A 19801-nucleotide genomic window follows, 5' to 3' on the forward strand; every position below is an offset into this window, starting at 1 on the left:
TGAGCACATTACTTTCACTTCTTGTCCATCCTCAAGTTCTTCACCCCCGTGATCAGCTCAGCATCCACATCGTGGACCCCAGCGCCGCCGTTCGGCGATTTCCGGCCGGGAATGGGCAGTTTCACTTCAACGTCCTCATCAATCTCCACGTCCCCCTCTTCATGCCCTTTGGCACCCTCTTCCACATACAACTCCTCTTCGACAGCGTGCCCGTCGTCGTCGGCGGCGTATTCGTCCTCTATCGTCGAGCTCATCATCCGCTCCTCATCGTAACTCTCGCCCAGGGCGCTGCCTTCGCCGTACTCGTCCACCGAGTTGCGCGAGAAATAGCTCTCCCCCAGACCCTCGCCGACTTCTTCCTCGTCTCCCTCCTCGGCATACTCTTCATACTCATCCTCTTCGGGGCCGTGGGCATCGATATCGTCATCGTCATCCACCTCGTCATCATCGTCTTCATGCTCGCTATCACTCGCGGAAAACTCATCTAGCTCCAGCGGCGTGTCCCGCCAAAAGGTGAAGTCAGTATACTCCTCCCCGCCGCCCTTGACGAGCGTCCCGACGGGCGGGAAGTAGTGATCGACGACCTCGCTCATGTTGACGTAGCTGAGTTTCATGCGGTTGAGGCTGAGCAGGTCGAGCGAGACCTCGGCGTTGGAGTTGATGGTGAAGATGCGGGTGCGCGGCACGTCGACGGTGCGATATGAGATCTGGTCGGTGAACCGGTTGCCGAACCCGGCCGAGAAGGGCGTGCGGTCCGGCCCGTACAGGCTGCGGATGTCGCGGAGGGTTGACATTTTGAAGATGTGCGGCTTGCGTAGATAGATCTCGCGGCGTAAGGCGGCCATTGTTCGGTCGGGCGAGAGGATTGTTGGTCCTCGTGGGAGGCGGTAACCGTCCTGGACGATGCCCGCGAGGTACGTCCGTGTGCTGTCGGCCTGCCCGACGGACCGGCTGGTTAGGTACATGATGTTGTAGCCGTTGGCCACGATGTCGTTGTACAGCTTGGCCACACCTGCGTGGGTCCAGTCTCGTCCGATCATGTTGAGCACATGGCCGAGAGCGTCGGATTTGGTGATGGTCCCGTCGATGTCTGAGATCACCACGGGCGTTTCGTGCTTCCACAGGTACATGTAGGCCTGGCAGGTGGCCCTGTTCACCGTGAAGCTCATCGAGTTCTCACCCGGTTTCAGATCTAAGGCTTTGAGCTGGTCGCTAGTCAGCCGGAGCGTCTTGGCGTAGTTTCTGTTAGGATCGCCTGCGGGCGCGGCTCCGGGCGAGCTGGGAGGGGTCTGCAGGGTCATCTGTCCGACATCCGACTCGGTCCTCCGGTGGTGGCCCGGCGTGGTGGGCGACGCTGTCGCATCGCTGCTGTCGCTCTGGTAACCGGGGTCGGATGCGGCATCGATAGACAGGCCCGGCGGCCCGCGCATTGTCGACTCCATCGCCCTCGCCATGGCTTCGCTCTTGGCCTCTTCGCTGCTGTAGATCCAGAGGTTCCCCCGCTCATCGACGCCAAACAGAGCGCCAATATCGTAGTTGCCATCTAGCTCCTCCGAGAGCACCTTGCGAGCGAGTATTTCTGCTCGGATGGCATCCTCGTCGCTGTTCTTGAAACTCGTCATGTCGAGCATGAGGTCTCCGGTTCCGGTGATGTGTGTTGGGATGCCCACGGCAGCTAGCTCCTTGGACAGGTTGTTAGCCCGCTGTAGAGCTTCCTCCGGGGCGAGGGCAGGGGGGCTCATGGACTGTTCGGGCAACAAGGGGTTATCATCGTCACTCGAACTGTGGTCACTCGACAGCTTCCGCCCGGCTCGTCGGAGGATGTCATCGCTGTAGGGGCGCCGGGGAGAATTCTCGACAGAGGGAGCGCCTTTGGAGAGCTCTGGGGATGTCGAGCGAGGTGTAAGCAGGCCTAATTCTCGTTAGCGGAAATGGTTCTTCCCCTGTTGTTCCTAAACAAAAAAGACGAAGCTGCGTACCGTCTCGGCCCATAGGCTGCAGAACCGTCGGGGGTGGCCGTGTGAAGCTCGCCGAACGAGACTTTCCCACGGGGTCGTTGAGGTCCAGGGATTCAGGCTCTTGTAATGGCGGTTGCCCACTCTGCTGAGGATCGAGAGGTGGGCTAGAGGCGGGCGACACTAACGGCGAGGTCTGCAGGCTCTTTGGGATGGTATCGCTGGTCTCAAACACAAAGAAAGCCTCCCCGCCCTCTCCGAGTTTCATCGAGTACGGCTGCTTCACCCCATTGACTTTGAACTCGACCTTCTTCTCGTACGGGCGCAACAGCGAGAACTTGCCGAATCGCACGTGGAATGGAGAACACGACAGGCTGCCGTCATCTTGCTCGACCACAATCACATCGATGGCCCCGCTGAGGGTGGCCGGGTTGATCGAGTTCCATGCTGTCGACACCGAGTCGCTCAAATTCCGGACGTATTGCATGGCGGGCTAAGGATGGCCAATGACCGGGAAGAGGTGGATGGATGGTAGGAATTGATGATTTCGCTGTTCGCCGTTCGCTGTGCGCTTTTCTCAAAACATGAAGCGGTGGCCTTGCGGCCCAGGGGTAGGAAGAGAGTTTATCTCTTTTGATTTTGTTTTTTTACCGCTTGTTTGTGCAGGGAGAGAGAATAAAAAACCCCGGGGTTTGTGCAAGCCGAGGTGCGAGGTCGGTATTATGGGGTCCTAGAGATCTTTAATCGTCCGTCGCCACACGCCGAGCCGCCGCGGTTCAGGATTCGGGGGCGCAGCGCTTGAATGGATGCCGGCAGGCAGGCTGCTGTCGTTGGGTAGGGTCGCAAGTCCTCGGAGGAAAAGCCAAAAAGATGTAAACACAGGTACAAATAGGTGTAGCCCGACCGGCGGTCGTCGGAGGTTGAGGGGCAAATAATCGAACGCGGCGCTCTCCCGTCGTCTTACAGATGAGAAGTTGGGACCGAGAGGGGGGGTTCGGCAAAGCAACGAACTAATCGCAAACGAGAATCGCGGGGCGGATTGGGCAGCCGGCATCGAGTTAATGCACCGAATTGCATGTGCGTGGGCTGGACCGTTGGACGGGAGGACGCAGCAGAAAGTAACCCGTAAGATAAAAAGGCCCCAACAAAACTAACTATGCGGGGACCCTCCGTCCTTTAACAAATCGTCGCTCCGGACGCGCAAGACGAGAAACCCGAAACTGCGCAACCACAACGTTGCAGAAGCAGGCCAGGCTTCTGACTCTTTGGAAGGAAGCAGGGCGTTGAGCACCTGAGAGCCCCGGGGCAGCATCACGAGGACTCAACAAACGCCGAGATTCCCACCAGTCATCCGCGCTTGACTGGGGCTCCGAGGCGCTGCCAAGCACAGGCGCGGTACTTCCCGCCCACCAATCTCACACCACCAGTTCGCTGGCGGTCTGCTATGGGCCTTGGTACCTGCAAGTTTCAACCTGCCAGACCCTGGGCATTTGAGACCCTTGAAGGTTGAAAGGAATGTCTGGGGTTCCCCTCGCTGATGTCATGGACGCTCAACTTCCCAATTGCGTCTGACAGCCTTGGACTCTTAATGATGAGGGATGACGGGACGAGGGGAGCGAGCGAGACATTGGTTTTCGTTTAGGAATAATTGTCCGAAGGTAATGGCATTGGTACAGAGTGCGAATAGTGGACAGCTTCTGCAGATATCGGAGGCATGTTTCGGATTCCGGCCGATGGCGGTCCGTTGACTTGCTGTTTTTTGGGTCCTCTTGGGAACCCCCCGTTCCCGTCGCTCGGCATTGGGGATCAACGGCGGGCGGGCGGACAGGCGGGCAAATTCAGCATTGGCCCGCCAAATTGAGGCTGGCTTGGTTGGGGAAACAAGGGTCTTCTTGGGGCGTTCTCGGCGACTGTTGGCGGCACATGACCAGACTGGCCGCTAAAACCGTTGGCTTGCACTAACGAGACGGGACTCTCTCGGCCGGAGGAATAGACGGCGCGGGGAGCCGAGAAAAGAAAAGGATTCCGGGGATTGGGGCGTCTTAGTGATGAAAAGCTGAACTTCAGCTGCCGGGCTGGCGGGCGGCCCGAAGTTGGCGGGTTTGTTTCGGAGTCTCATTTTGGACCGCACCTCAGAAGCTAGGTTTGTTGAGGCTTGAAAGTTTAAAAAGGTAACATGCCTTCATATGGGGTTTATCTGGGTAATGTTTTCAATTCCATGGTTTTGAACTTGTCTCTTTTAATTCTTACTTGGGCTGAATCTTTAGATAGAGTATCCGTAATAAGAACAGCATTCTTACCGCCTTGTGGTCCTCTTACCCACGGGCAACCGTCATCCAGAGCGAAAGATCGGCAGTCAGCAGCCCGGACCACCGGTAAATTGCACAAAAGACCTGTTGGTAAAAAGAACAATCAAGAACAAACAAACAACGTGGAGGATGTGGGGAGAGAAGGATGCAAGCTCTGCCACAAGACGCCTACCACCCGAAATGTTTTACGTGTGTGATGCGTAACTATTAGTAGACACTCCATACTAGGAATGATGACAGGAGCGAAGTTGGTTGCAAGTGAGAATTGATAGTGGAGACTCGATTGACAGTTCCCAATGAACGAGTCTTGCGGCACTGAATTGTCGAGCCAAAGGTTGCCTGATGTCCCTTTCTGCGCGCTGCCCAGAAGACGCGCAAGCGTTTGTGCCATTGATCGAGTTGACTGCTCCCAGATAACCACGAGATACGAGAAACATGCGATTGACCCATTTTCTCTCTGTTCAGTCTGGGGTTCTCCTCTGTACATAGCGTAGGCTGAAGTGAAACTGACCATGCTGTGTTGCACGTGTTCCCAAAGCTTGATGGCTTCTCCCACTGAGCCTAGGCCCGGGAAGGCAGGTGCGATGGCTGCCCGCCGAACAAACGCACCAGCCCGCTGAAACCACGGCACCTGCTCACGCCCTGGGCCACAAGCTCGGCAGTGATCTCCACCGTCCGATGCAGCCCCCCAGCCCTTCTGGCCACTGAGCGTCCAGCACCTCACTCTGGGCGCCCATGCCGCGATGGAGCCAGCTTCAGATCTTGCTTGTCTGGCGTGTCAGCCAAAATGCGAGGGCGAAAAAAGAGACAGAAAGAGAGGATGGAGTCCACGTCTCCAGTTTTCGCGATAGGACCCAATGAAGCATCCATGGTCCATGGAGCAGCAGCAGTTGGAGCGGGCCCGGACCAAGCGAATCTCGGCCTGCAAGGGAAGCATCAGTGACATCTCAGTTTTTTTTTCCCTTTTCTGATGTTTCTGCTGCGACTCCAATGCTCGCGACCCCCACTCACACCTACCACTTCGACTCCCACCACACCCACTCCCACGACTCCCGCCCTCCAAGCTTGTGCTGCTGCCCTTGCGCACCATCAACACCACGAGTAGTCCAACAGCGGCGACACCCGGAGCAGCACAGGTGGCAGCCCACAACAACCACAGCAGCCGCAGCAGCAACAGCAGCAGCATTCGCCGCCGTTGCCGGTTGTTGCGCGTGCGCCCTACCCAACACCGCTGCCATCTAACTAATTCTCCCCCGGGAGGCCATCGCTGCTGGCCCTCTCTCGACGACTTCCAGTCCCCCCCCGACGACCCTAGCGCCATGTCATGGCTCTCCTGGACGTCGCTGGTGCCCACGTTTCTCATCCTCTCCGCTAGCCTCGCCTGGTGGTTCACCGAGCCCAAGACCGCCCGCATCAACCTCATTGCTGCGGCCGGCGCTGCGCTCTTTTGCTGGGCCGTCGCCCCCGAGCTGTGCCGCGATCTCTCGTACTCGCTCTTCGCCCTCTCTGTCGACACACTTGCCGCCCTTCGCCTCGATCTTGTCCTGCTGAGGAATGCAAAGATGTTGGTTACGGGAGTTGCTGTTGTGTGGTACGTGGTCTTCCCTGCGGTTGTCTTTTTTTTCTTGGGGGGAGATGGAGAGGGTGTTGTTTGGGTTTGTTATCTATTGGATTGTTTGGTTTTTTTTTTTTTTCTTGTGTGTGTGTGTGGCCTTGTGCCGAGGAGAATTCTCGTTGCGACCGCCCCCAAACGTCGCACAGTCGCGCATTTGCAAACATAAACCGCCCTGCGCAAACGTGGCCAGTTATGCTTACGGTGTCATTTCTACAGGCTGGTCCGACGAGCGTGGCAGACGCTTTGGAAACCCGTCCCCGAGCTGATCAACATTCTGGGTGTCGATGTGCCCGATCCGCCCGACGTGTCGCTTGCGGAGATCCGGACCGACGCTGCTACTGTCAACTGGACGCGCGCGCCCGCAAACCGATCCGTACAAAAGTTTTTGATCCAAGTCAATGGGGTGGTTGGTGAGTTGGGACCAGGGCACAAACCGGCCTTATCGTCGTCTTCCAGATGGACAGCATAATTAACCGCAAAATACAGTGGGCGATGTGGCCGCGAATCAGGAGCCCGCCATTGTGGTTAGCGGCCTCAAGCCGGACCACTTTTACAACGTGCGCGTCATCGCCGTCGGCTCCAACAACTTCCAGGCTGGCAGTCGAGTTATTCGACTGAGGACTTTCGGCCGCGATGGACGTCCGCAGCTGGGGAACGCCCGACTGCCCTCCAATTTTGTGCCCGAAGAGCCCCGAGGTTCCGCACCAAACGATGCTGCCGACGAATCCGGTGGCCCGCGCAGCCCATTTCCGGCGCTGGAGGTACCCGCTGTCCAGGAGCCCCCCGCGTCGCCGGCGCGGGATGTCGGTTCGACGGCTGGTCAGGGGCCACGGCGGAACACGGTGACACGACGACACTCGCCGTCCACCGCGAGCATGGAGCAACCGATACGGGAGGACACCACCAATGCAGATCCGAAACAATCTCTACCAGTGTTGACGGAAAAGTTCGAGAGGATCCGGCAGGAAACGGAGGACGTACTGGCATTGATTGCCAAGGAGGAGTGCGAGAACAAGTTATTGATGGAAGAGTTGGAAGCCGAGAAGCGGGAAAAGAGAAAGGAGCAGAAAAAGAAGGAAGAACAGACGGAACGGCTGAAGAAGGATGTCCACGCGACCGATCGAGCGATGCGTAACGCCATGCAGCGCAAGGCCCAGAAGGAAAAGGCGCTCAAGGAGAAACAGAACGAGCGCAACAAATTTCACGATAACATTGGGAAATGGGCCAAGGGCGTGGAGGACTTGCGCAAGGAACGAGAGAATTTTAACCGGCAGATGGCCGAGTTAGAGGTCGAGCGGGACAAGAAAGTGGAAGAGTCACAGGAAGAAAACGGTGATTTACAGGCCGAGTGCTCTCGATTAGAGGCGGAATTGAAGGAGAGGAGGGAGCAGGTGAAGGACCTGGAAGAGGCCCGGAAACAGCTTCCGGGCGGGGACGAGGACGGTGAATGGCGTGAGAAGATTGTTGAAGAGCGGCGAGAGTGGTACCGATCTGGCACGGGTCGGGACCTACAGGAGACGTCCAATCTGGAGACTAAGCGCGGCAGAGCCTTGGACGAGCAGATTCGAGCACTCAGCATCCAGGTGCAACACATCCCGCAGACCAATTTCGGTCTTTACAACCACCCGAATCCGTCTGGAATGGAGTTTGATCACACAGCGACCGGGCACATGGGCCGACGGGCCCGGGCGGGTACTTCAATATCAAACGTCCAGATCCCCACGACGCTCGGCCCTTTCCCCCAGATCGACCAGACCATCGCAGCACCGCCGGGCTATGCCAGCTCGCGGTCCGCGGGCGCGCCACCCGGGTTTGCGCCGGGACCTTTCATCGACCATTCCGCCAACATGGGCCGCTCGGACGAGTCGAGCAATAGGACGGCCCCGCTCAGCCCGTCGGCTGCCGCACTTCTGCCGTCTAACCTCATGGCAGATATCGACGACGATGACCCGAGCCCGGTCTCCCGGTTTGCGCCCGAGTACTTTCCTCCGCACCGGGCCTCGCCCGAAGACGCGCCGTTGTCACCTGCGTCGTCCGGGAAATCCTACAGCATCTTTACGAGCCCCCACGGCTCGTCGAGCAACCTCCCCTTTCCCCCCTTCCAGAATGACATGTCCGACCGGATGTCGCTCAATGCGGCCGCCACGGCGCCTTCCCCCGTCTCCACAGAACCCCCGCCTAATAAGCTGAGCGGTTTCTTTCCCTTCCAACGGTCCCGGCATGCGAAAGCAGGCGAGCACGATACCCTTCAGGGCCTACCCTTTGGCAGCCTCAAGTCAGGGCAAAGCCACTCCTTCCCGAGGCAAGAGGACGACCTGGACGGGCTGGTCAACAAGAGACGCAGCTGGGGCGTGTTCAACCGCAACTCGGTGGGACACGAGATGGAGGCCCACGCGCCGCACTCTCGCATGTTTTCTCGAAGCCTCAATCCGTTCTCTAGCTCTCACCGGGGCCCGCCCGGCGGTGCGTTCCCAGAAAGGGACAAAAGCAGCCCGCGGCCGGAGAGTATCGCGTCTGCTGAACTGCCCCGGCCCTCGACTGACTCGGGGTCGATCTGGGGCCTGCAGCCAGGCGACGTCGCAACGCTGGGGAAACCCAGCCGTCTGTGGTCGCCCGATGCGTGGTCCAGGAATGCGTCTAGGCGCCAGTCCATGCATGGGTCACCGTCGGCGCTGAAGACAACGCTCGCGTCTGCGGACGATGAGATTCTCGGCGAGGAAATGCTGCCGAATGTTAACGAAGTAGGCGTCATTGGCAGCCGACCGCCGATGCACTCCTCTCAAGTCCCGAAGCTGAACCCGAATGCGCCGGCTTTTAACATCGCCGCGCTCTTCAAATCCAAGCCGGATAAGGAAAAGGAGAAGGAGAAGAAGGACAAGGCGAAGCCGGGGAAGGATGCCAAGGACAAATCGTCGAAGAACAAGGAGGCATCCGGTACCACGCCCGAAGGGCTACAGATCCCAACAGTCGAACTCGAGTCCCCCTCCGAGTCACGACTATCGCGCGACGGCTACTCAGTCCACACGCAAACATCAGTCTCCGAATCGCGCGACTCGCTCTCGCTTGACCAATCCTTCTCCAACACCCCTTCAGAACCCGCCAGCGCGGGCCTATCAAGCAGCTTCAAAGACGACAATGTCGTGCGCAAGCTGTTCCGCAAGGGCAGCTCCAGCAAGTTCAGCATTGCCGGTAGGCTCGGCGGTAAAGAGTCAGGCCTCTTTAAGAAAGGTCCCAGCAGCACGGCCAGCGGCGGCGCGGCGTCGGATAAAGGCACCTCCATGGAGCAGCGCTCGAGTATCGGCGATTTCGAAGATATCGCTGCGGACGAGGCGCTCCATCACCTAGCGGGCCCGGCGGCGTTTTTGGGCCGCGGCTGCGATAGCATTACTAGCAGTCCTGGTCTCCCGCCGGCGGGTGGCATGGGCGTGGGCGTGACGACCCCGACGACGGCTACGGGCATGTCGACGACGACGGCTGCCAATGCGAATACTACAGGCTCGACTAAGGGCGGCAAGGAGGGCAAGACAGCGGCGCGATGGCTGAGCAACTTTGGTAAGAAGGGCAAGAAGGAGAAGGAGAGTCTGGATTTGGACCGGGCGCAGTTTGCTGAGCAGGCGGGGGAGATTGCGGAGGATGGACACCAGCACAGGATTTAGGGCCTGAAAGGGCCAAGGAATGGAAGGGAGGTTGAGGGAGGAGTAGGCTAAGGAGGTAGGAGGTCGAGGGTTAGTACGGACGGGGGGGCAAGGAAACAAGAAGATGCCAATCATGTCCAGAGTGTAAAACCTTGCATAGCGTTGCTTTATGTGAATATTACCCTGGAGACAGTGTTTGCTATGTTTCTTGCATTGTTAAAGTGTGTCGTACGTGGATTTATTGTAATGACATGTATTACGTGCAGTTGGACGTACAGTGTTGATCACAGTGTGTAGAATCGGTTTTGTGAACATTCGACACTGTGTCCCGAGCCAATGGTCCAGAGCTGCAATGCCGCATCCGCAACCTCCAATCCCAACTTTCAGACGGACCATCACCACCCCGGCACAACAACCCCACGACTACCTCACACACAGCGCTGCTTCTTACGCTGTCCCCGGGCTCCCTCGAAATCCTCATACCGAATCGAACCCACCTCGTCTCTAAAACAGTATTTCAAGCGTCAAATAAAGCACAGCCCAGATCGAGCAGTCCACAAAGCAGTTGCATGGCCGCGATGGCCACAGAAACAGGAGGAGCCGGTGGTGGTGGTGGTGGGAGGAGTGACCCAGCAGCAGCAGCAACAGCCCCGCGGCTGCCCATGCCATCGCGCAACCCACTACCGCTGTCGGCGTCGCAGGAGGCCCAAGTGCGCGATGTGTTTTACGAGCGGGTGCGGAGTAAATGCGGGCCGGAGATCAAAGGTACGTCTATACATGGCTACCCTCTCTACCATATACCTCCACTGACTTTCGCCGGTTTAGCCTTCGCAGACTGTGCCCTCCACCGCACCTTCACCGCCCCTTTCGCCTGCCGCGCGCCCCACCGCATCATGAACAGCTGCATGAAGACGCACGCCACACAAGAAGAGCACGACGCCGCGCGCGAGGAGTGGTTCGCCCTGCGGATGCAGCGGGCGAAAGAAAGGGAGCGGAAGGCGCTGCGGAAGGCGGAGCAGGAGGCCTTTTTGCGGGAGTGGTGGGGCTTGCCGGAGAAGGATCGGGAGCAGGCGAAGAGGGAGTGGGAGAAGTTGAAGAGGGGGGAGAGGATTGGGGGGGGGTATGATCGTGTTTCTTCTGGTGGTGGTGCTGCTGCTGGTGGTGCTGCGGGGGGGAGTTTAGAGGGTGGGAAAGGGGGGGATGGGGGGAGGTGACAGTCATGAGTGACGGGAGGTGGTGGTGAACTCATGGCCTTAGGTTGGGTAGCTACACTGGGACAAGATGTACCGGCAAGGCTGGCTGTATGAGGGTAATCGCAGAACAGGCGCTCAGCTGGGAGGGTGCAGGTAACTGTATATGTATGATGTACGAAGATCAAGACCAAAAAGTCAAAACGAAGAGCAGAAGGCTCGATATTTCAACTCGCCCCTAATCATCACACCCGACCATGGTATGTTTGTTCTACACCGAGACACTATAGTTTAGCCGCCTCCTGAATCCCCCTCTCCACCCCCTCAACAACCGCTTCCGCAACCCCCCACGACAGCTCATACCCTCTCCCCCCCAGTCCATAGGCATGCATCACAAACCCAGCCCCAGGCACAACCTCACCCTCAATACGCGGCCCACCAATCCTCGTTGGCCGCCTCCCAACAATATCCCTCACCACCGTCAACTCCGTCTTCTTTTCCTTCTTCTCTCTTCCCTGGCCCTCATCCTGGTTATCACCCTCCAAAATCCCCGGATACGTCTCCACAAACCGTTTCAACAACCCCCTCCTCACCGCCTCCGACGGCCGCGTATCCCAGTTATTCAATTCCTTGGTGCCGCCCACAATCGTGCCGCCGTCAAACCCGCGCGGAACGCAGAACGTCCAGGACCCGTCGGCGTTTTGCCGTGTGACGGTGGCGTCGCAGGACTCGGCGACGAGACAGGTCTGGCCGCGGGTTATGGTCATGGAGGGGTCCGGGACCAGGCCGGTGCCTGAGGCGTTGATTACTGCTGCGATGGTGGGTATCTCTGTCTCTGTTTCGCCGCGGGAGGACGTAGGATAGGAAGACGGGGGGATTGGTGAGGAAGAAGAAGGCGCCCCAAAACTCCCCGCCAACTCCCTCGCACTCAAATAAAACGCCTCCTCCGGCCTTCGCAGCTCCCGATTCAACAGCCTCCCACCGCGGTTCACAAACCGCCGTAGCAGAAAGGAACAATACACCATGGGATTCACACACCACGTGTCGTACTCACATCCCCAGGTCACTCGGCCGTCGGAGGGGAAAGTGTCTGTAGCCGGATCGAGGAGGCGGAAGCCAGGGAGGTTGAGAGCGTTGGGGTTTTCGGCGGTGGACATAGCGTGGTGTTCGGGGCCGGGGCGCTCGATGTATTCGATGCCTTTGAGGAAGGTGATGCCAGCTGTGTTGGGGTGGGTGCTGTACAGGTGGGACATGTGGGCGTAGGTGCGGAGGGAGAAGGCATCTATAGTCATAGGGGACTCAGTAACGGAAATAGGTAGGTATTTGGGGTTGGAAACATACGCTCTCGTTTGAGATGGGCTGGGAGGGTTGGGTGTGGTGGGACCCAGCGGTTGTCTGGGTTCTCATGTTAGTTGTTTTCCGTCTTTTTCCTCGTTTTCCTTTTTCCACCTTTTTTTACATCGATAAGGAAGTGATGAGAGAATACACACGGGCTCCGCCCCACGGGGACGTGTAGTTGATCTTGGCCACAGGGTCCATCGCCTCAAAGGCGCCAGGAAAGTCCCGGGCAACAATGGTCACCGCATGGCCGGCCTTTTGAAGGAGGAGGGCGCTGCTGAGACCGATGACGCCGGCTCTGTGGTGGATGTTAGCGGGCGATTCCGTGTGGGAGAGAAGAGACTCGGCGAAACTTACCCGACGACGACGACGTGTTGCGGCATTGCACAAAGGTGAGTTGGTAATTTTTGTTTTTGGGTTATTTGCGAAAAATGGACAACCGGTTAACAGAAACGAAAAGGAGTAAAGCTCAGCCTCGGGTCATGAAGTCCCTTTCACCCGTTGAGGGGTAGATCAGCTAAAAATACAGTTTAAATCCAAAATCAAGCGAGGGTATTTCCCCATGCTTCGGGGCGAGCAAACCAAAAATGGCGCTAAAAGAAGAGTCCACCGGTTTGTCGTGTTACCTCTCCAGCAGCTTCCTTTCTCAGAAATGTCACGATACGATCCATACGACCTTCACCCCCGCATCAGCTTCCCACGCGGTCTTCCGTTCCCGAAGCCGGGCCTGAAAAAGTGAGACCCACTCGGCCCCGCATTGACCGGCCGGGATATACCCCTGTCTTCCGGGCTTCCGCCGGAATTGCGACCGGAGCCGATACCGATTGTCAACTTCATTCGCAGTGTTTTAGGGCGTGTAAGTCAAGTGACGTTTGTTTCGAAAGAATGGTAGCTTGAGGAAATTCGAGCTAGGCAATCGCAACTAATACACGGTAAGAGCAGCAAGGAACAGAAAATACCTAGGGAGAAACCCAATCAGCGGTTGCCGCTCACATTCCGTGCAGCAAAAGCGTGTCTACCTAGCTGCAGTAGCCTGCGCGCTGGCACATCCATTGACCCATCCTTCATTCTCTCTCACGGGTCATGAAAATACTCCCTCTCGGATCCGACCACCCTGGCTCATACAGAGCTGACCCTTCGTATTCTCTTTCTTTCTTCAAAGGGACCACGATCGCCCAACCCAAGTGCTTTCTGACAAACCACCTCGACCCACAGCTTGAGGTCCACGGTTGCAGGCCGACATGGACGGAGCCAAGAGTTCAACCCCAGCCAGCCAGCTGCCCAGGAATCGAGTGCTAAAGTGCTGCTCGGCCTGGAAAAAGCGCTGTGGAAGGATCCGGAGGCCGACCTAATCGGGATTTTATCCTCTTCATATCCCCAGCAGCTCAAGTCGTTCAAGGAAGCAGGTGGGAGTTGCTCAATATACTAAACACACGCTTGCCTTCCTGGGCCCTGACTTACTAGTCATATAACTTGTACTTCATAGACTCCCGACCCAGTACAACTCCGCTCCCGCTCCCTCACTATGACATCCGCTCCAAGCTTCGTACCACCGATACAGCAACCATCGTGCGCCAGTTATCTCCCGAGCTCCAGGATCTTCTCGGACACGACGATGAACAACTCTCCGAGGCAGTCATCAAACTATTAGACAAAAGCGAAGTACTCTACAAAAGCGTATGGGCGGCTTCTTGCATGGTCTTCCGTGTCAGCGATGGAATCGTCGCCAAAGTCACCGTCGAGGAGCACCTCACAGCCGAGTACCGGACCCTCCCCTACCTGCAGGAACACTTGCCGCACTTTCCAGCGCCACGCTTGCATGGCGTGATCCGCATCCGACAGTACGGTCTGCTGTTCACCTCTTTCGTCTCGGGCCTCGACTTGGAGAAAGCGTGGCCCCAACTCGATGACGTCCAGAAACGGTCCGTCAGCGCCCAGCTGGATAAGCTCCTCGTCGAGCTGAGGTCCCTTCCCTTTCCACCAAACACGCCGCTTGGGGGGCTAGAGGGGCTAGGGTGCAAAGATGCAAGACGGGGTATACGCATCAGTTCCAAGCCGATCTTGGATGTCAGTCAGTTCGACGATTTCATCTTTGCTGGCTCCAAATGGGCCTCGCCCATGTACACTCAGTTCCTGCGATCTTTGGTGCCCACATCCCCGACGAAAGTTGTTTTCACCCATGGAGACATCCGGCCGGCCAATATCATGGTGCGCCAGGATGAGGAAGGCTCTTGGACCGTTGTTGCAATTATTGATTGGGAGTCGAGTGGCTTTTATCCCGAGCATTGGGAATGCGTCAAGATGACCAACAACCTAACCCCTAGGGATGAGGATGACTGGTATTTGTGGCTGCCGGAGTCTTTTTCGCCACGGCGGTTCCCAGTTCGGTGGCTGATAGACAGTATTTGGGATCGTAATATGGAAAATAGCTATATGGGGATCTTTTTTATTGCATGTGTGGAATCCTTCAGGACATCGAATATCATTTCTTAGTCCGATATCCAGGACATTCGCAGCTGCGACGGGGTTGTAAGCCAATTCTAGGTCCCTACACAAGTCCGGCCCTGGTATCACGAAAACCGGTGCCGGATCAATGGTTGTACTCGCGAAGCGACGTGGTAGTGAGCGGCTCCCTCGTGGCAAGCCGTGCCGCTGGGCTACGCCATTCGATGTCAAGAAGCATGTAAAGAAATCTCAAAGCTCAATGGGTGACATGGAATCGCCATAGTCATCAATGAAGACGCCGCGATACGCTCAAGGGAACCCAACATCGGAGGCTTCTTACTACTCGTCCTAACAGCTTGCTCGTGCTCGCGCGCGCGGTCTGTATCTCGGCCGAGCAATGAATAAGGAGCGTTTCAACGGCGGTCACCTCGTCGATCTTCTCCATGCGTAGCCACGGGAGCGGTCTGTAATCGCGCTTAAGTGGTTTCGAGAAACAACTTGCTCGACTCGACGAGTTCGCGAGACGCCAGTTGTCGTGGCCTGAAATCTGTACGGGATTTTGGAGCATCACGACACGCGCCGTTGACGGAGGTGACGCGGGAAGAGACGGAAAGAGGCTAGTCCCAACATGGGTGCTGTTGCACAATGGAAGCAAAAGTGCCGCTCGAAGCTCGCCCGACCTCTTCCAGACTCTCGCCGCTTGCGCTTGACTTGATGGTTATCGCTTCCTCCTCGGGAAGAAAGGCGATGAGAAAAAGCGCAAGGAAAGCGATCAAGAGCCGGTCGGCGTCAAGCTGCAAGGTGATCTGGGCACTGATTGGTGGGCGGCAGGAGATGTCGCAAGGGTCAAGAACAGGGGTTCAACAGGGGCACCTTCCCCAACCCGTCGATTTCAGCGCCTAACTCGTCCCCCCTCCCGCGACTCTTTCGGCCTTCGACTTGTGCAACCCCCGGCCACCTTCACTTCTGCCCACTCACAGCGCTCTCTCGGTTACGTTGGGAGCATGCTCGGCGCTTAACTCTACCGAATCTCACCTGCAGTCGGGACGACGACCATCCATCGCGCGCTGCACGGTAGGGAAGGAGCGGGCCACGATAGGCCGCCGGGGGTTCCTCCCCACCCTTTTCCCGGGACGCACTTGCCCGCCGAGAGACGACGTGCCTCTGTTCATCGTCAAATCGTACCACAAACGGGACCCTGAGAAGCGTTGACCACTCGCCCACACCACATCCATCCGATGCACCTTGACACCAGCCCACTCTTTACTCCCGCTTTCTTAGTCCATACACAGGACATGATGGCATCCACGCGGAACAGGGACAGGGGGGCTCCAATGTGCGGGCGCTCGCGTTCCTTGGCTCGGACTGCCTTGTGTGTGTGTGTGTGTGTGTGTCCTGAGTATGGATGCGGGGAGGGAGGTAGGTAGTAGGCGGCCAAGACCAAAAAGAGCTGAAGCGCCTTGAATAAAATGAATTGGCCCCCGTCGTCGCCCGGTTCTGCCGGGCTGGTTCCTATACCCTATACATACCATTATCCAAGTGCCGTTGTCGCTGCTGGCGTCGAACCGGCAGACCACATCCACGACCTTGCTAGGCTTTCACACTTTGTTCTTGTCTGGACCACAATGCTTCAATAGAAGGCAGGTTTCATCACCATACCGCCGGAGTTTACACCCGAGTGATCGACCTGGTTTCACGGTTGGTACAGTACAGTACCGGGCCCGGAACAAACAGGAAAGCGAACAACAGGTAGTGCAGGCGACAGCAGCGCTAGTCGCATCAGATCACAGACACGGCAAAAACGAGGAGCCGGACTCGACATGGCATCACCACCATCCGGGGGGTTCTCCCTCTTCCCGAACCCCAACGCTGCGCCGAGAGCACAGTCTAGATCCCAGAGCCGGCCACGCGCTGGCACACCTCAGGAAGGACGGACGAGGTCCTCAACCGAGGCCACTCCTCCACGGACCGGCCGCCGGAACTCATCGGCAAGAGAAGGCAGGCAGAGGAATCCCTCCAACAACCCCTGGCAACATGCTCTCGACGGAGCCCCACGGCAACCCGCCGCGGCCGTCGAATATGTTGCTGGTCCACCCACCGTGCCAGCGGCGGCTGTAGTGGCACCCGCAGCGGTTGAGCCTACTGTGGAAACCTGTTATTCACAGCCGGTGACCGACGCGCCGCAGCGATGCGAGACCGCCTTCTCCGAAGCCCAGACTCTTGTCCGCAGCTCGAGCCAGAGATCCCGGAGTTCTATTGCCAAACCGCCAATAGCCTACACCACTATGGGGCCGTCCTCAACTTCGGCTTCGGCTTCGGCTTCGGCTTCAGCTTCGCAGTCGAGGCAACCCGCCGGAGAGCAGACGGCCATCCGGTCCATCTTCCCCCAGTACAATCCCGAGGTACCGCTGGCCCAACAGGACTACTATCCGACCCAGGCGAGCCCGACGCACATCCCCCAGTCTGTTATCAGCCGGCCGCTCTATTCGCCACGAAGTGCTGCTGCGGCAGCGGCCGAGACTGCTTCCTCATCGAATGCGCCTGGAGGAGGTTCCCGGGCTGGAGGTGCTCAACAACCGGCCAACTCAGGTGCTGTCCGTTGGCCTCCGGCCATGGGGCAACGAAACCACCAGGAACTCCTAGAACCCCCAGCGGTCAACACCACCGAGGAGCTGCGCGGGCTGTGGAAGGTGACTAACGGGTGGAAGGCCACCTCGTTCGACTCGCGCAACTACTGCCTCAAGATGACCACTTCTCCGGATTTACCACCTTCCTACACCCTGTCTTCCTCGACTGGCCAGCCCTTCTACTGCCTGCGCGTCGACCCGACCTCCTCCTCGGCTCTGGTCACCCTTTCGCGTTACGACCCAAACAGGCCCTTCAAGCCTGCCCCTAACACTTCCTCGTCTTCCGCGGCCAACGCATCCGGCGCAGGGGGGGCGCTCTCAGTCAGCCCAAACAGCGGCACCTCGTCCCCATCACCGCGCGCCTCGTCGTCGTTGTCCCGCTACTCGAACTACCCGGCCGTCATCACGACAGCCGCCTACACCCCGAGCACCACAGCGCCGAAGTACCAAAAGAACTGGCAAGAAGTCCTATCCACCCACCTCTCGCCTATCCTCCCAACCTCCTCCTCCCCACCCAACCCATCCAACAACGACAACACCACCACCGACCCCAACCCCCAAGACGACCCCAACAACGGCCTAATCGCCCAACTCTGGCCCGCCGCCGCAGCCCGCCTCGTAGCCGACCGCGCCAACGACCTCACCACCGTCGCCCTCGCCCAAGCCGAATCCGCCCGCCTCGTCTGGGACGCCGATTCCGCCAACTACTTCCTCTGCCACCCGGCTCTGGCCGTACCCTTCTGTGTCGCCATTGACCGCCACCCGGCTCTGTCGCGCACCGAGTATGCCCTTGAGCACTTGGAGTCGCCTACGTTGCTGGCGCGTCTGGTGCGGGATGGGACTGGCCAGGGGTGGGTGGAGGTTGATACGGGGGTTGCGGGGAAGGTGGAGGCGGTGTATTTGGTGGATGCGGCTGTTGCTGCGTTGGTTATGGTGGCGCATTTGGATGGGAAGAAACATGGGAGTGCAGGGGGTGGTGGTGGTGGTATCTCACTAGGCGGGGGTGGTGCGGAGATGTTTGATCCGCCGCCGGGCGGGAGTATCTACTCCGTCGGTGGCGCCGGTGGGAATGGAGATGGGCGGAGTAAGAGCCAGAGTAGTTGGCGGGGGATAAGCCGGGCGAGTCGAAGGGGAGAGGAGGAGAAGAAGAAGAAGCAAAAGAAGCAGAGCAAGAAGGACAAGAAGAACGGGAGAAAGATGGAGCCGTTTGAGCTGGACTTGGAGAGCCAGGACAGTGACCTTGGGAAGGACTCGGAGAAGGATAAGGTGCCGGGGGTGCTGCGGGCGTTGGTCAAGTTGATCACTGTCACGTTCAAGTGCTTTGTGTGGTGTGCTACGATCGTGTTTAAGGCGCTTATTGGGATCTTGTCGGTGTTGACTAAGTGTTGTGGTTTGGGGAAGTTGTAGGGGGGGAAAGGGAAGACGTACATGTATGTGTAAATCATGATGAGAAGATGGGACATGTTGGGTATGACGAGACGAATCGGTTTTGGGGGAGGGAGGGGTTTTGTTTGCTTGTTATTTCTTCTTCTTTTTTATCACTTTCATTTTTATTAGATACCTCTTTTCGGGCCATGATATTTTTGGCGTTGGGGTATCGATCGATTTGCTGCTCCGCCTGTCAAGTCCTCCTCCAAAGTAACTGACTGTGACAACCGCCCGCGTGATGGAAAACAAAACAAGAAACAACCCCAGAGACGGGCTAAAACAGAACTCCGGAGTACACCGCCCGCTCACTACCTCTTCCGTTCCCGTACCTTGATCCTCCGCCCGCTCTTAGTAACCCCACCCGACGTCGCCGTCTTCGCCATCTTAGCCTGTTGTATTTCCAGCTCATACTCCGCCTCCTTGAGCGTCTTGAGCTTTTTCCTCGCTAATTGTAACCGCCGGCCAAGCTTCTCTAAGTTCTGTGCTTTTTTTGCTGCTGCTGCCGCATTTTGGTCGTCCGCATGCTCAATCCCACCCATCCCTTCGTCTTCGTCCCCCGCTGCTGCTGTCCGATCCAGCGCCTGCTCCCTCTCGTCTGCCCCGTCGAAGAACACAATCTTCTTCGGTTTTTGCGCGCTCGAGTTCGATCGTCGTCTCGAACCCATCCCGTCCTCCTCATCATCATCCTCATCCTCCTCCTCATCACCCCCACCACCGGTACCAACGGCATCAACATCCCCCCCAGCCAAAACATACCTCTCCTCCAACCCCCTGACCTCCTTCCCCGCCACATTCCGCATCGTCCTCACATACCCCAAATCCTGCGTCTTCAACAACCGCACCGTATCAACATCCATCGACCGGTTCCCCCTGTCCCCCTCAACATGACCCGTGAAGCCTCCCTTGCCCCGCGTGAGGGCCGAGGAGCCGGGCCCCCGGCGCGAGAGCATGCCGAAGTAGAATTCATCTTCGTTGCGGTCGGCGGCTTTTTGGCGCAGGGATTTGAGCACGGCTTTTTTTTGGGCGTAGTCTTTGGCCCGCTTTTGGTAGTCTTTTTTTTTCTCGAGGATGCCGAGGCGTTCGCGCTCGTGGGGCTGGGCGCGCTCGCGGTGGGAGCGGCGTTGGACGCTGTTTGGGGAGGGGGGTTAGTGGTTATGTGCGGATGGGAAGGAGGAGGGGGATGGGATGTACGTACCTGTTTCGGAGGGACGACATGATTGATGTTTTGGGTGGGCGCAACTCAATTGACTGAGTTCGTC

The 19801-nt window shown here is 57.9% G+C and overlaps 7 protein-coding genes across 7 annotated transcripts; 4 read left to right on the forward strand and 3 right to left on the reverse strand.

Annotated features, from left to right (window-relative positions):
* Positions 1-14: 14 nt before the first annotated feature.
* C8A04DRAFT_13723 (Lipin/Ned1/Smp2-domain-containing protein) lies at positions 15-2442 on the reverse strand (the record flags this gene model as incomplete). Its single annotated transcript, XM_062777832.1, has 2 exons — positions 15-1912; positions 1980-2442. 2 exons carry the CDS (start codon positions 2440-2442, stop codon positions 15-17), a joined length of 2361 nt encoding a protein of 786 aa, XP_062635212.1.
* A 3141-nt stretch (positions 2443-5583) lies between these two features.
* Positions 5584-9535, forward strand: C8A04DRAFT_13717 (uncharacterized protein; the record flags this gene model as incomplete). The annotated part of the gene is made up of 4 exons (XM_062777827.1): positions 5584-5855; positions 6096-6289; positions 6366-9293; positions 9375-9535. 4 exons carry the CDS (start codon positions 5584-5586, stop codon positions 9533-9535), a joined length of 3555 nt encoding a protein of 1184 aa, XP_062635213.1.
* Positions 9536-10092: 557 nt separating this feature from the next.
* On the forward strand, positions 10093-10728 carry C8A04DRAFT_38752 (uncharacterized protein; the record flags this gene model as incomplete). Its single annotated transcript, XM_062784334.1, has 2 exons — positions 10093-10279; positions 10340-10728. The coding sequence occupies 2 exons, from the start codon at positions 10093-10095 to the stop codon at positions 10726-10728; spliced, it is 576 nt and encodes a 191-aa protein (XP_062635214.1).
* A 260-nt stretch (positions 10729-10988) lies between these two features.
* C8A04DRAFT_30535 (amino acid oxidase) lies at positions 10989-12425 on the reverse strand (the record flags this gene model as incomplete). Its single annotated transcript, XM_062781415.1, has 4 exons — positions 10989-11986; positions 12046-12099; positions 12195-12340; positions 12400-12425. 4 exons carry the CDS (start codon positions 12423-12425, stop codon positions 10989-10991), a joined length of 1224 nt encoding a protein of 407 aa, XP_062635215.1.
* A 204-nt stretch (positions 12426-12629) lies between these two features.
* C8A04DRAFT_38754 (kinase-like domain-containing protein) lies at positions 12630-14535 on the forward strand (the record flags this gene model as incomplete). Its single annotated transcript, XM_062784335.1, has 3 exons — positions 12630-12654; positions 13320-13448; positions 13529-14535. 3 exons carry the CDS (start codon positions 12630-12632, stop codon positions 14533-14535), a joined length of 1161 nt encoding a protein of 386 aa, XP_062635216.1.
* A 1772-nt stretch (positions 14536-16307) lies between these two features.
* Positions 16308-18521, forward strand: C8A04DRAFT_13750 (uncharacterized protein; the record flags this gene model as incomplete). Its single annotated transcript, XM_062777840.1, has 1 exon — positions 16308-18521. The coding sequence occupies one exon, from the start codon at positions 16308-16310 to the stop codon at positions 18519-18521; it is 2214 nt and encodes a 737-aa protein (XP_062635217.1).
* A 329-nt stretch (positions 18522-18850) lies between these two features.
* On the reverse strand, positions 18851-19757 carry C8A04DRAFT_38756 (small-subunit processome; the record flags this gene model as incomplete). Its single annotated transcript, XM_062784336.1, has 2 exons — positions 18851-19670; positions 19738-19757. 2 exons carry the CDS (start codon positions 19755-19757, stop codon positions 18851-18853), a joined length of 840 nt encoding a protein of 279 aa, XP_062635218.1.
* Positions 19758-19801: the final 44 nt, after the last annotated feature.

Source organism: Dichotomopilus funicola, assembly GCF_033296635.1.
Source record: "Dichotomopilus funicola strain CBS 141.50 unplaced genomic scaffold C8A04scaffold_52, whole genome shotgun sequence".
Taxonomy (NCBI): Eukaryota; Fungi; Ascomycota; class Sordariomycetes; order Sordariales; family Chaetomiaceae; genus Dichotomopilus; species Dichotomopilus funicola.